Source organism: Chlorocebus sabaeus, chromosome 1, assembly GCF_047675955.1.
Source record: "Chlorocebus sabaeus isolate Y175 chromosome 1, mChlSab1.0.hap1, whole genome shotgun sequence".
Taxonomy (NCBI): domain Eukaryota; kingdom Metazoa; phylum Chordata; class Mammalia; order Primates; family Cercopithecidae; genus Chlorocebus; species Chlorocebus sabaeus.
Genome location: NC_132904.1, coordinates 14,059,387 through 14,073,721, shown reverse-complemented (window position 1 = coordinate 14,073,721; position 14,335 = coordinate 14,059,387). Strand labels below are relative to the sequence as shown.

General features: G+C 40.5%; 1 protein-coding gene across 1 annotated transcript; it reads left to right on the top strand.

Annotated features, from left to right (window-relative positions):
* The first annotated feature begins 13,417 nt into the window (after positions 1-13,417).
* OR4D10 (olfactory receptor family 4 subfamily D member 10) lies at positions 13,418-14,335 on the top strand. Its single transcript, XM_007997285.3, has one exon. The coding sequence runs from the start codon at positions 13,418-13,420 to the stop codon at positions 14,333-14,335; it is 918 nt and encodes a 305-aa protein (XP_007995476.3).

Genomic DNA, 14,335 nt, shown 5'->3' with positions numbered 1-14,335 from the left:
ACATCTGTGATCCTTTGGGAACCTGAGATGAGCAGATTGCCTGAATTCAGTTGAGTGTTCAAGACCAGCCTGGCCAACATAGTGAAATCCCATCTCTACTAAAAACACAAAAAATTAGCCAAGCGTGGTGGTGCACCCCTGTAGTCCCAGCTACTCAGGAGGCTGAGGCATGAGAATTGCTTGAACCCGGGAGCCTGAGGTTGCAATGAGCCAGAGATCACACCACTGAACTCCAGCCTGGGCAGCAGAATGAGACTCTGTCTCCAACACTAAAAGTAAAATAAAATGAAATAAGAAAAAGAAAGGAGCAGATTTTGTTTCAGTTTAGGGTTTGCCCATGAGAATCATGAAGCTCTTTCTACAAAATAGGTGCTTACTTACAAAGACATGACCTTGACCTCAAATTCCCTTAACAACTATGAAGGTTTCAGAGTCAGCTCCATATGCATACTTTGCCCATGGCTCACTGGGTGTCGTTTCTCTTTGATTCGGAGACAGCCTTATTCCCAAACCCATTCACCCAGAGCTGAAGCCTTGGTTCCACTCAGTCAATTCACACATGTTCACTGAAACAAAAATAAGCAAGCTGATTCCAAGAGAAGCTGTCCTTTCACAGAATAGCATTTTACATTTTGCAAATGTCTTCATCAATGACCTTTCATGATAGGCAGGATTCAGTTTTAGCTATTGCAAGAACAGAAGTCCAAACACAACATGTTCTCACTCAAAGGTGGGAATTGAACAATGAGAACACTTGGACACAGGAAGGGGAACATGACACACCGGGGCCTGTCATGGGGTGGGGGGAGGGGGGAGGGATAGCATTAGGAGACATACCTAATTAAATGATGAGCTAATGGGTGCAGCACACCAACATGGCACATCTATACATATGTAACAAACCTGCATGTTGTGTACGTGTACCCTAGAACTTAAAGTATAATAAAAAATAAATTAATTAATTTTAAAAAAGATTCCGTTTTAGGAGAAACAGAAAGGAACCAAGTTAACTAAATGCCTACTACTGAATGACGGGTATTTTACAAACACTACTTCATTTACTCTTTATGCTACCTAACAAAGTGTTATGCTTCCCAGTTTCCAGAGGAGTAAACTAAAGAAAACTAAAAGACTTGCCAAGGTAACAAAGTAGGAAAAGACAGAATTCCAGCCCCGGCGTGCCCTACTCCAAAGCTCTTAACATTATCCCACACTGCATTGTCATAGACCGCTGCAGCATTTCACCACTGAGGATCTGAGGCACAAGAGGCAAAGCGGTTTTCTCAAACCCACAGAACCTTTTCATAGCCTGGCTCAGAACATGAAGCTCTACCTAGCATCCCTGAAACCAAGTCAAAGATATGAGCAACATAGGCTGGGCACAGTGGCTCACACTTGTAATCCCAGCACTTTGGGAGGCCAAGGTGGGAGGATCACCTGAAGTCAGGAGTTTGAGACCAGCCTGGCCAACATGGTGAAACCCCATCTCTACTAAAAATACAAAAATTAGCCAGGCGTGGTGGCGTGCACCTGTAACCTTGGGTACTCGGGAGGATGAGGCAGGAGAATTGCTTGAACCCAGGAGGCAGAGGTTGCAGTGAGCTGAGATTGCGCCATTGCCCTCCAGCCTGGGTGACAAGAGTGAAACTCTATCTCAAAAAAAAAAAAAAAAAAAAAAGAGCAACGTAGCTTATTAGCCTGTGTTTGTCAAGATCCTTCTCACTCACTCAGACTCAAAGGCCAAGGACATATAAGTCATGATGTGTGTTTATCAACTAGATTTATTCATTAAAACAAAAAATATTAATAAGCACCTAACATGTGCCCCAGACTAGGTGAGGCTTTAACAACATTGGGATGAATGAAACATTGAGCAGACAGGATGAACTTGAGACTTAATAGGAAAATTATACTGAATCATGGAGAGACGGACATATAAGAAATTAGATGCTATAAACCATGATAGGTGTCAGGGCAGAGAATGGTGGAGACACAAAGGAGGGACCTGGGTGAGGGGAGTTAGGAACATGTGCTCAAAAGAGTGTACCATGAACCTGAATGTTGAAAGACCAGGATTGGTCAAGGCAGATAGTTGGGATATTCTGAGAATGGGAAGGACATGGTAGGCAGAGGGAGCAACAGGAACGTAGACCCAAAAGCACAGGCAAACAACAATTTGCATAATATTTGAGCCACTGAAACCAGAATCAAAGGAAACAAGGCACCAGATAATATCCAAGACGAAGAAAAGTCTTGGATGTAAAAAAAAAAAAAAAAAAAAAAAAAAAAAAAGGGTTTGGGGGCTTTTTTGGTGCTTGTTTTGTTTTGTTTTCTTTTGTTTTTTTGAGACAGAGTCTCACTCTGTCACCCAGGCTGCAGTGCTGTGGTGCGATCTGAACTCACTGCAACCTCCACCTCCCTGGTTCAAGCAATTCTCCTGCCTCAGCCTCCTGAGTAGCTGGGATTGTAGGTGCGCACCGCCATGCCCAGCAAATTTTTGTATTTTTAGTAGAGACTGGGTTTCACCAAGTTGACCAGGCTGGTCTCGAACTCCTGACCTCAAGTGATCTGCCCACCTAGGCCACTACGCCTGATCCAAAAAAAAGGAGTTTAAATTTTATTTTTCAGGCAATAGGACACCATTTAAAAAATTAAACAAAGAAATAACATGGTCTCATTTAGGATATAAAGACATTTCTGGAAACAACAAAGAGAATGAGGTAAGAGGAATGTAGAACAAAGAAAAGGAGACCAGTTAGGGAATTCCCGCAATAATCTAACAATAGATGACAGGCTTTAACTGAGGATGGAGAAGAGAGAACAAGAGAAGTAAAGAAAGTGGAATCCTAAGAGAGTTAACTTTGCACAATGTCCTGGTGCCTTTCCAGGTGGGTAGCTCAGTATATGTCATTGGGATGAAATGCTGTCCCCATTAGTACATGCTGTGGAGTTCACTGTGCCCACATGGAAGAAATAGACTCAGGAAACAAAGGGTCACATTCTCTGGAGCATGTGAGAGGCAACGTGTGTTTTGGGTTTGTTTATCCACACGATTTTTTAAGGTTATCACCCTTCCAAAGCTTGTTTTTCCACAGCCAGAGCACGATGCCTCCCAGCTGTGCACTGAACTGGGGACCTTCTATCTGTAATATGGTGCCAGATGACTCACGCAGATGCTTACACTGAGTATGGCTATTTTCCCCTGAGTTAACTTTTGTCATGCTGCCACCATCATAAATTTTATAAATTATTGAAATTATGGTGTCAGACTCCAGAAAAAAATATATATATTGAAGTGTCGTGAATGGAAAATGTATTGGGCTGAAAGTGAAAGACTGACTTCACCACTACCTTGCTGTGTGGTCTCCTACATGTCACTTGAGGCTAACAGGAAATTTATTTTTCTTTAATTGATCCAAAACCAACAAAAGGTTACTGGTTCTTTGAAAAGATAAATAAAATTGATAGACCATTAGCAAGATTAACCAAGAAAAGAAGAGAGAAAATCCAAATAACCTCACTAAGAAACGAAGCAGGAGATATTGCAACTAACACGACTGAAATATGAAAAATCATTCAAGGCTACTATGAACACCTTTATGCACATAAACTAGAAAACCTAGAAGAGAAGGGTAAATGCCTGGAAAAATACAACCCCCTAGCTTAAATCAGGAAGAATTAGATACCCTGAACAGACGAATACCAGTAACAAGCAGCAAGACTGAAATGGTAATTTAAAAATTACCAACCAAAAAAGTCCAGGATCAGACAGATTCACAACTTAATTCTACCAGGCATTCAAAGAAGAATTGGTACCAATCCTTTTGACAGTATTCCACAAGACAGAGAAGGAAGGAACCCTCCCTAACTCATTCTATGAAGCCAGCATCACCCTAATACCAAAACTAGGAAAGGACACAACCAAAAAAGAAAACTACACACTGATATCCTTGATGAATATAGATACTAAAATCCCTAACAAAATACTAGCTAACCGAATCCAACAACATATCAAAAAGATAATCCACCATGATCAAGTGGATTTCATACCAGGGATGCAGGAATGGTTTGACATCCACAGTTCAATAAATGTGATACACCACATAAACAGAATTAAAAACAAAAACCACATGATCATCTCAACAGATACAGGAAAAAAACATTTCACAAAATCCAGCATCCCTTTCTGATTAAAACTCTCAGCAAAGTCAGCATATGAGGGACATACCTTAATGTAATAATAGCCATCTATGACCAAACCACAGCCAACATAATACTGAATGGGGAAAAGTTGAAAGCATTCCCTCTGAGAGCTGGAACAAGACAAGGATGCCCACTCTCACCACTCCTCTTCAACATAGTACTGGAAGTCCTAGCCAGAGCAATCAGACTAGAGAAAGAAATAAAGAGCATACAAATCAGTAAAGAGGAAGTCAAACTTTCACTGTTTGCTGACAATATGATCTTTTACCTTAAAAACCCTAAGGGCTCCTCCAGAAACTCCTAGAACTGATAAAAGAAACAGCAAAGTTTACGGATATAAGATTAATGTACACAAATCAGTAGCTCTTCTATACAGTAACAATGACCAAGCAGAGAATCAAATCAAGAACTCAACTCCTTTTACAATTGCTACAAAAAAAAAATAAAATTCTTAGGAATATACTTAGCCAAGGAGTTGAAAGTCCTCTACAGGCAAAACTACAAAACACTGCTGAAAGAAATCATAGATGACACAAACAATTGGAAACACATCCCATGCTGATGGATGGGTAGAATCAACATAGTGAAAATGACCATATTGCCCAAAGCAATCTACAAATTGAATGCAATCCCCATCAAAATACCACCATCATTCTTCACAAAATTAGAAAAAAAAATTCTAAAATTTATTTGGAATCAAAAAAGAGCCCGCATACCCAAAGCAAGATGAAGTAAAAAGAACAAAATTTGGAGGCATCACACTACCTGATTTCAAACTATACTATAAGGCCATAGTCACCAAAACAGTGTGGTACTGGTATAAAAAATAAGCACATAGACCAGTGGAACAGAGTGGAGAACCCAGAAATAAACCCAAATACAGTTGAATTAATTAATGCAAAAAAAAATAATTCTAAGTTTCAGCAAGTTATAGACGGCTACAAACTAAATATGTCCACTTCCTGGAAAAAAAAAAAAAAAGAGGTATTTGTTGGCTCTTTATTGGTAGAGCCAGAGGCCAACAGAGAGAGCAGCACGAAATGCACATGTAATAAGCACCCGATTAGTGAAAAAAAACTGATGAATAAAGAAACATGAGTTTTAGCTTTTTAATAGTTTCTTACTGCCTAAAAAATAAAGTTTAAACTCCTTTTTTGGGCCAGGCATGGTGGCTCAAGCCTGTAATCCCAGCACTTTAGGAGGCCAAGGCAGGTGGATCACCTGAGGTCAGGAGTTCGAGACCAGCCTGGCCAGCATGGTAAAACCCTGTCTCTACTAAAAATACAAAAAAAAAAAAAAAATTAGCCAGTCGTGGTGGCATGTGCCTATAATCCCTGCTACTTGGGAAGCTGAGGCAGAAGAATCACTTGAACCTGGGAGGCAGAGGTTGCAGTGAGCCAAGATAGTGCCACTGCACTGCAGCCTGGGCGACAAGAGTGAAACGCCATCAAAAAAAAAAAAGGAAAGGAAGGAGGGAGGGAAGGAAGGAAGGAAGGAAGGAAGGAAGGAAGGAAGGAAGGAAGGAAGGAAGGAAGGAAGGAAGGAAGGAAGAGTTTTAGTGACAGAAAAACAATAAATAAAATTTATGTACTTCAGAATATATCAAGAAAATTAAAACAAGCTCTAGACTAGGCAGATTTATTTGCAATACATATTTCTAATAAAGGACTTGTATCCAAAATATATCCTAAAACTCAAATTAAGACAAATTAATATAGGAACAAATTTGAATAGACACAAAATCAAAATAAACTATATGAAAAGTACATTATAAATGTGCAACATCACTGGTAGTCAGGAAAATAAAAATTAACACCATGGCCAGGTGCAGTGGTTCACGCCTGTAATCCCAACACTTTGGGAGGTCTAGGCAGGCATATCACTTGAGTCCAGGAGTTCAAGACCAGCCTAGGCAATATGGCGAAACCCTGTCTCTACAAAAAAATACAAAAATTAGTCGGGCATAGTGGCATGTGCCTGTAGTCCCAGCTGCTTGGGAAGCTGTGTTGGGAGGATCATTTTAGCCAGGGAGTTGGAGGTTGCAGTGAGCCAAAATCACACCACTGCACTCCAGCCTGAGCGACAGAGTGAGACCCTGTCAGAAAAAAGAAAAGCACCACAATGAGATACTACCACATACCCATGAGAATAATGAAAATTCATGATGCTAACAATATCAAACGTTGGGAAGAACATGAAGCAACTGCAACACTGCTGGTAGATCTGTCAATTGCTGCAATCACTTTTCAAAACAGTTGGGCAGTTTCTTATAAAGTTAAACATGCATTACCATATAGTGCCCTAACACCTCCAGGTATTTACCGAAGAGAAATAAAAACCTATGTCCACAAGACTTGAACAAGTGTGTTTAGAGTAGATTTATTCATAATAGCCAGAAATGAGAAACAACTCAAATGCCCATCAACAGTTAACTGGACAAATGAATTGTGATATATCTATTCAATGGAATACCATTCACAATAATTAGGGGTAATTAACACATTCAAGAAAACAGATGAATCTCAAAAACTCTTTTTAAAAAGCCAAACACAAAAGAGTTTCTCTATATTATAATTCTATAAAATTGATTTTTTAGAACAGAAATGAAATTTTTTGAATATATATATTTATTTTCTTGACTATTACACATTTAAAAATTATTTCTGTTCTAATATATATATCTTGTTATATATTCTGTTCTCTCTATCTATATATCTTGGTGGGAGGTGTATATGTTTCCAATGCTTGTCAGTCTTGTTTTTTTTTTTTTTTTTGAGACGGAGTTTCGCTCTTGTTGCCCAGGCTGTAGTGCAAACTTCAGTCTTTCATACAGCTGCAAGAATGATCCTGTATGATTATGTCAGTGCCCTATTTAAACCCTCCAATTTCACTCAGAATAAAAATAAAATTCTCATAATGGACTACTCATTCTGTATAATCTTGACATCATCTGCTAAGCACTGGTCTTTTTGATGTTCCAAAAACATGCTGCCTCTCACCTTAATACGCTTGTGTAAAACTCAGTTCCTATCCATTCCCACCTATCTCACTGCTTACCTAGTGGTTTTTATTCTGTTTACCAGCAACATACTCTATACATTTGACTGATTTGCTTTATTTATTGCCTGGGCTATCCCACTAGAATAGTAGCTCCATGAGGACAGGATTTGGGTCTGTTTTATTCACTGCTGTACTTTCAGTTCCTTGGGTATAAAATAGACTCTCGAGAAGTAATTGTGGTGTAAACAGGTTTTTACACTTTTCTGTGTATTTGATATAAATCACAGATGCCAGAGAGTTTATATAATCACTAAGTCCAAGTGTCACATGAATGTCATTACTGCATCCTATTCACATATTAATTCTTGTTTCCAATTAAATTTAAAATCTTAAAGCTCTATTCCCCAGTACTAAAATTCCAAAACAGATTCACATTTGTCTGGATCCAATTCTTTATTCTCCTCACCTTCATTGAAAGGCATCAACCACTCTCAGACTCATTGCCCATTTAATACATCTGAATCAGGAGTCTACACACATGTAACACAATTCACCATAAAGCTTGTAGGTAAAGTACATTCTTGTTCTTTTTATTAATTGATTCTCTTTCTTTCCTTGTATCTGCTGCTTCCGACTCAAGTCAGACATTGATGACTGAGACAGAAGAGGATGGAGACAAAGGTCCATTCAGTCTGCTACTCCAGAACCAGGTTAGTGAGACCCAGAAAAAGGTAAGAAAAATAAAAACAAGCATTTTCTATCTCAACATGCATGTTCAGTCTCATGCTGTTCTTTGTAGACTAGTTTAATGTAATAAAACACAAGTTCAAACTCATTGTCATTCTGGAAAGAGTGGAGGTGGATTCTATGGAAAATCAAACCTTTCAACAAATTGAGTTAGGCTAAAATAATTATTGCATTTATGTGAACAGTTTTATTATCTTGCACTGACCCATCTGTCTCCCAATTGAAAGAGTCCACATAAGTAGTGTTGGAAACAGGAAAATGTATATTCCCCAAATATCACTTAAGTTGTGTATGTTTATATGGACATTTATTAAAACAACATGGTCATACTCAAATAAGATGGACAGTAAGAGAGTGTGTGTGTGTGTGTGTGTGTGTGTGTGTGTGTGTGTGTGTGTAAAACAAAAAAATGCATCATGGGGCTATATTTACTCTGAGTTTAATTAGAAACTGGACTGGTAACAAATTACTTGAGGTCCAGTTCTCCCAGGTTTTTGGCAATCTAATTGGAACCCACCGGTAGATGATGTCCTCTGAGCCTTGCAAGCTGTGAAACTTGGACTCAAAGTTTCTCTGGCATAGCATTTGGCATATATTAACAAAGTTCTTATTAAACTGTGGTTAAGGAGATAGGTTTCCTCTATTGCCTCTAGAGAATTTGGACACCAACCAAAATGTACCCAGATGTGTCTACGTACACATGGTATGCTTTGGCAACACTTTAATAACTCCCATTGAAACTCCATCACCAACAGCAAAATCAGCCACTTGACTTCTCTGTTGTCCAGTAACATTCTTTCCAATTCATAAATTAAGCATAAGCCTCAGAGGTTTGAACATAAGTCAAGGACACAATGGAAGAACTTTTATAGGTGTGATTCTTTGAATCTGACTTTTTTCTCCAAAAGTGGAGCAAAGACACTGAGATATTTAGCACTGCAAAGGGCTTAACCTTTAGGCAAGATTTTCAAGAATCAATGTCAGTAGTCTTCTGTTATGCACTGTACCTAATAGCATCCAATTTGTAGTTGGAGTTTTGGGATCAAATGAACTAGGTAAAGACAAACTTCTAGGTAGGATTAAGGTTACGCCTAGTGAAATTGAGACGTTGTTATTGATTATGTATGACTAATTTTACTTTGAATATTTTCCAGGTATACCAAGTGCTTCAGACTTAATCATCTCAATGACAGAAACAACAAAGGTGGGTGTTAAATATTGGAAAAATTGATATTGTATTAAGAGAGATGCTGGAAACATGATCCATTTGGTGTGAGAGGAGGCATCATGCGTTCTCTGTGACCCTTTGAATTGCTTATGTGTGAGGCCACCTCAGCCTAAGGTCAATGCAAAAAGGGTTTCCAGACCGCTTTCTGCTAAATGCTTACCTTCAGAAAGACTTTTTCACATGCTTTCCCAATACAAAGTTTCAACCTATAATGACTGAACTTTGGGAAAAAATAAAATATTGTGTCTTCCATCCTGTTTCCATACCTTCCATTTCATACAGTCTTTCTTCACCCAACAAAGGTTCATGCTATATTCCATATGAAAGACAAGATTTACACTAGTGCAGACTTACCTAACAGGTGGTGGTGAGAATTAAATAAATCAAGTTTTTATACCACTTCACATATACAAATGACTCAAATGATGGATTTTGCTACTGCCAGAAATGATCATATCTCCTACCATATGTGCTGTGCCACCCAAATCTCTTACAACACATCTCACTTTTTATCATGTATCATGTTCACTTATTTGCATAAATTTTCCATTTCTGTTGGTCTGTAAACACTTTAGAAATGTGGCCCAACTTATTTGTATAATTTGAAGAGTATAATAAATGTCCACAGGCTATGTATAAGGTGGCACGAATAATAACAATTACAAAATTTATTTCAAATGACCAATGACAGCTTATAAACGTAGGCATTATTTTAAAGATGATAATGTCTCTCATTGCTGTGTGATCCCTCCACCCTCTAAGCTTTGATCCAAAGAGGGATAGAGCAGAAGAAAACGTGATGGTATAGTATCAGCTGCCTCCCAGAAGGGGGTCACTGTCTTTTTCTCACCCCAACAGTCAAGCAAGATCTATAACCTTTTATCACCACTTTCCAGAACATGCACTCTGTGTAATACTAGAAGTGCATGGATCAGAGTTGAGGAGTAAAGAAGTCAAAAGGACCGGGCACGGTGGCTCACGCCTGTAATCCCAGCACTTTGGGAGGCCAAGGTGGGCGGATCACGAGGTCAGGAGATCGAGACCATCCTGGCTAACACAATGAAACCCCATCTCTACTCAAAATACAGAAAATTAACCGGGCGTGGTGGCAGACCCCTGTAATCCCAGCTACTTGGGAGGCTGAGGCAGGAGAATGATATGAACCCGGCAGGTGGATCGCACCACTGCACTCCAGTCTGGGTGACACAGCCAGACTCTGTCTCAAAATAAAAAATAAAAAAAAAAGAAGGAGAAGTCAAAGGACATCATCCCTACCCATCATGGATGAACATTTCAGGCTTTCCTATCTTGATTAGGAGAACAAGAAGCTCAGTAGGCTTAAACCATTCATTCACAAGCCAAACAATACCTAGGTACCATTTAATGTAATAATAAATCTTTGATTAATGAGGTTTCTGTTACTAATAAAAATCTCCTTCCATTCCACACTTCCTCCCTCTGTGCCAACCACACTGCATTTTCCAGTGTTCTCTGTACAAGCATATCATCTTCACCACTGACTGACATTTTACAAGCTGTTTTCTTTGCATGATACATCTTGCTTTTGTTTGCTGGAAATTCATCTAAATTGAAGGAAAACTTCCCCTCCTCTAGGAAGACTTCCCACACTAGTCTCAGCTAGAGCGCTGCCGTGCTTCCACAGCACTATATTGGTACCAGCATCATCTCCCATGTGTGATTATGCACTTACATGTTTATATTTTCCATCAGAGCGAAAATTGCTCCAGAGTAAGAACTTTGCTGTGATCATATGCATACTGCTAGTACTAGCAGAAGCCCAGCCACACTATAAGGATTACAAAACGTGTGCCAAAGGACTGAAGGATTCATTGGCTAAACGAAAGCCTTCTCACTAGCCTAATAAATGGAGGGTCAGGAATGTAATCAAATCCAACATTAAAGAGTCAGGTTCCATAGGCCGGGCGCGGTGGCTCAAGCCTGTAATCCTAGCACTTTGGGAGGCCGAGACGGGCGGATCACGAGGTCAGGAGATCGAGACCATCCTGGCTAACACGGTGAAACCCCGTCTCTACTAAAAAATACAAAAAACTAGCCGGGCGCAGTGGCGGGCGCCTGTAGTCCCAGCTACTCGGGAGGCTGAGGCAGGAGAATGGCGTAAACCCGGGAGGCGGAGCTTGCAGTGAGCTGAGATCCGCCACTGCACTCCAGCCTGGGCGACAGAGCGAGACTCCGTCTAAAAAAAAAAAAAAAAAAAAAAAAAAAAAGAGTCAGGTTCCATTTCAATGACATCGATTTCTGCAGCACAGTCTTATCGGAGGGGCTGCAGAGGTGTGGAATATTGGGCTGAACCTATGCTGATCCAAACTCACCTGAAAATTTTATAATTTTTTTAAACAGTGCTTCTGAGACTGTTTTTCTGCCACCTTTACCCTAAAGTAAATGGGGAAAAAATAACTGATCAACTGAATGCTTAAACAATGATCATATGTTGCAACACACGTCATGTTGTAAGCTTTGGAGGTAAACAGAATCACATCCGAAGTTCAGTTCCACCACTTACTACTGCTGTGAGTTTGAGAAACTGAGCCCACTTTTCTGAAGATCATTTCTTTATCTGTGGGGAGAAATTTTTTTAAGAAACCTTCTTTATAAAAATACATAAAAGAATAATTCACAAGGCACGTTAGCTCTTGAGGTATGGAGATTGCAGGGACATCAAGGCTCTCCAGCTGATTTTCTCCCAGCCACATGCAGTTGGTGAAAACAGGATCTACTGTTGGTGAAGACAGGAAAGGGGAAGGAAAAACAGGACAGGAGGTTAGACCTTTCGACAAAGCCTGAAATTGAGCATCAACATTCAGACCCCAGGGTCTATACCCTCACTCAGTCTACTTTTCTCTTTTCTGAGACAAGGTCTCACTCTGTCACCCGGGCTGGAGTGCCGGGTGCAATCATGGCTCACTGCAGCCTGGACTTCCGGGGCTCAAGTGATCCTCCCACTTCAGCTTCCTAAGTAGCTGGGACCACAGGTGTGTGCCACCACACATGGCTAATTTTTTATTTTTTGTAGTGATAGGGTCTCCCTGTGTTGCCTCACTCAATCTTGTCTTCTCTCAAGTGAATCTTTCCCTTGACTCAGATTGCTACTCCTCCCTGCTGACTCCAACCGATATTACACACGCAGAATCCATGACACAAGGCAGAGTGGAGAAGTCAGAGCCCGAGTCATTCAGCTAGTTGATGGCAGAATAAGGACCAAGTGAAACCAGTGCTCCAATCTCCCCAGTCCAGAGCTCTCTTCACTACATCCCACTGCCTCTCTCAGCAGGGAAATTCTTCCTTTGGGGAAAAAAATAAATCACCTTGGCCGGGCGCGGTGGCTCAAGCCTGTAATCCCAGCACTTTGGGAGGCCAAGACGGGCGGATCACGAGGTCAGGAGATCGAGACCATCCTGGCTAATATTGTGAAACCCCGTCTCTACTAAAAAATGCAAAAAACTAGCCAGGCGAGGTGGCGGGCGCCTGTAGTCCCAGCTACTCGGGAGGCTGAGGCAGGAGAATGGCGTAAACCCGGGAGGCGGAGCTTGCAGTGAGCTGAGATCCGGCCACTGCACTCCAGCCTGGGCGACAAAGCGAGACTCCGTCTCAAAAAAAAAATAAATAAATAAAAAATAAATCACCTTTCAGATTTTCAAAACTTCTGTTGGTTCCTATCAAAATGTATTCCTGTACAGGGCAAAAAAATAACTGATAATAATAATAGTGACCATAAACCAGGAGCAGCCACAACATAAAAAAAAAACAAAAAACTAGTACTTTCACTTCTGTCTTTTGAGAAAGCCAGAACTTTTGACCTCCAAAGCAATGTAAGTGACAAGAAGAGATGAAAAGATTTCCTTAAAGCAGAATAAAGAGAGGAAAGATTTATTACATTGGGAGTTTTGTACCAAAAACATCAAATTAAACTTGGGTAATTGATATTTTAAAATACACTATGTCACTACTTAACATATTTTCTTTCCCAAAATAGTTCTATAGGAGAAGAATTATTGAATGACTTTGCATATGATAACTTGATTTTATCACCAAACTAACTGTAATCTGAAAAACGTGAACAATGCAACAAATTGCAAAAACTACAACCACATGGGAAGTTTCTGCACTAAATTCTAGGTGTTTAGGAAGAAAACAAAATAAATATCCCAGTGCTTTCATATGACATGGTTTAAACCCAAAGAGAATAAAGAGGATGATTCAATGGAGATGAAAAACTGCACCAGGGTAAAAGAATTTATTTTCCTTGGCCTGACCCAGAATTGGGAAGCGAGCTGGGTCGTATTTCTTTTTCTACTCTTGGTGTATGTGACGACTCTGCTGGGAAACCTCCTCATCGTGGTTACTGTCACCTGTGAATCTCGCCTTCACACGCCCATGTATTTTTTGCTCCGTAATTTATCTATTGCCGACATCTGCTTCTCCTCCATCACAGCGCCCAAGGTTCTGGTGGACCTTCTGTCTGAGAGAAAGACCATCTCCTTCAATGGTTGCTTCACTCAGATGTTTCTCTTCCACCTTATTGGAGGGGTGGATGTATTTTCTCTGTCAGTGATGGCACTGGATCGATATGTGGCCATCTCCAAGCCCCTGCATTATGCGACCATCATGAGTAGAGACCGTTGCATTGGGTTCATAGTGGCTGCCTGGGTGGGGGGCTTTGTCCACTCCATCGTGCAGATTTCCCTGTTGCTCCCACTCCCTTTCTGTGGACCCGATGTTCTTGACACTTTCTACTGTGATGTCCCCCAGGTCCTCAAACTGGCCCATACAGACATTTTTGTACTTGAGCTACTAATGATTTCCAACAATGGACTGCTCACCACACTGTGGTTTTTCCTGCTCCTGGTGTCCTACATGGTCATATTATCATTACTCAAGTCTCAGGCGGGAGAGGGCAGGAGGAAAGCCATCTCCACCTGCACCTCCCACATCACTGTGGTGACCCTGCATTTCGTGCCCTGCATCTATGTCTATGCCCGGCCCTTCACTGCCCTCCCCACAGATAAGGCCATCTCTGTCACCTTCACTATCATCTCCCCTCTGCTCAACCCCTTGATCTACACTCTGAGAAACCATGAGATGAAGTCAGCCATGAGGAGACTGAAGAGAAGACTGTGA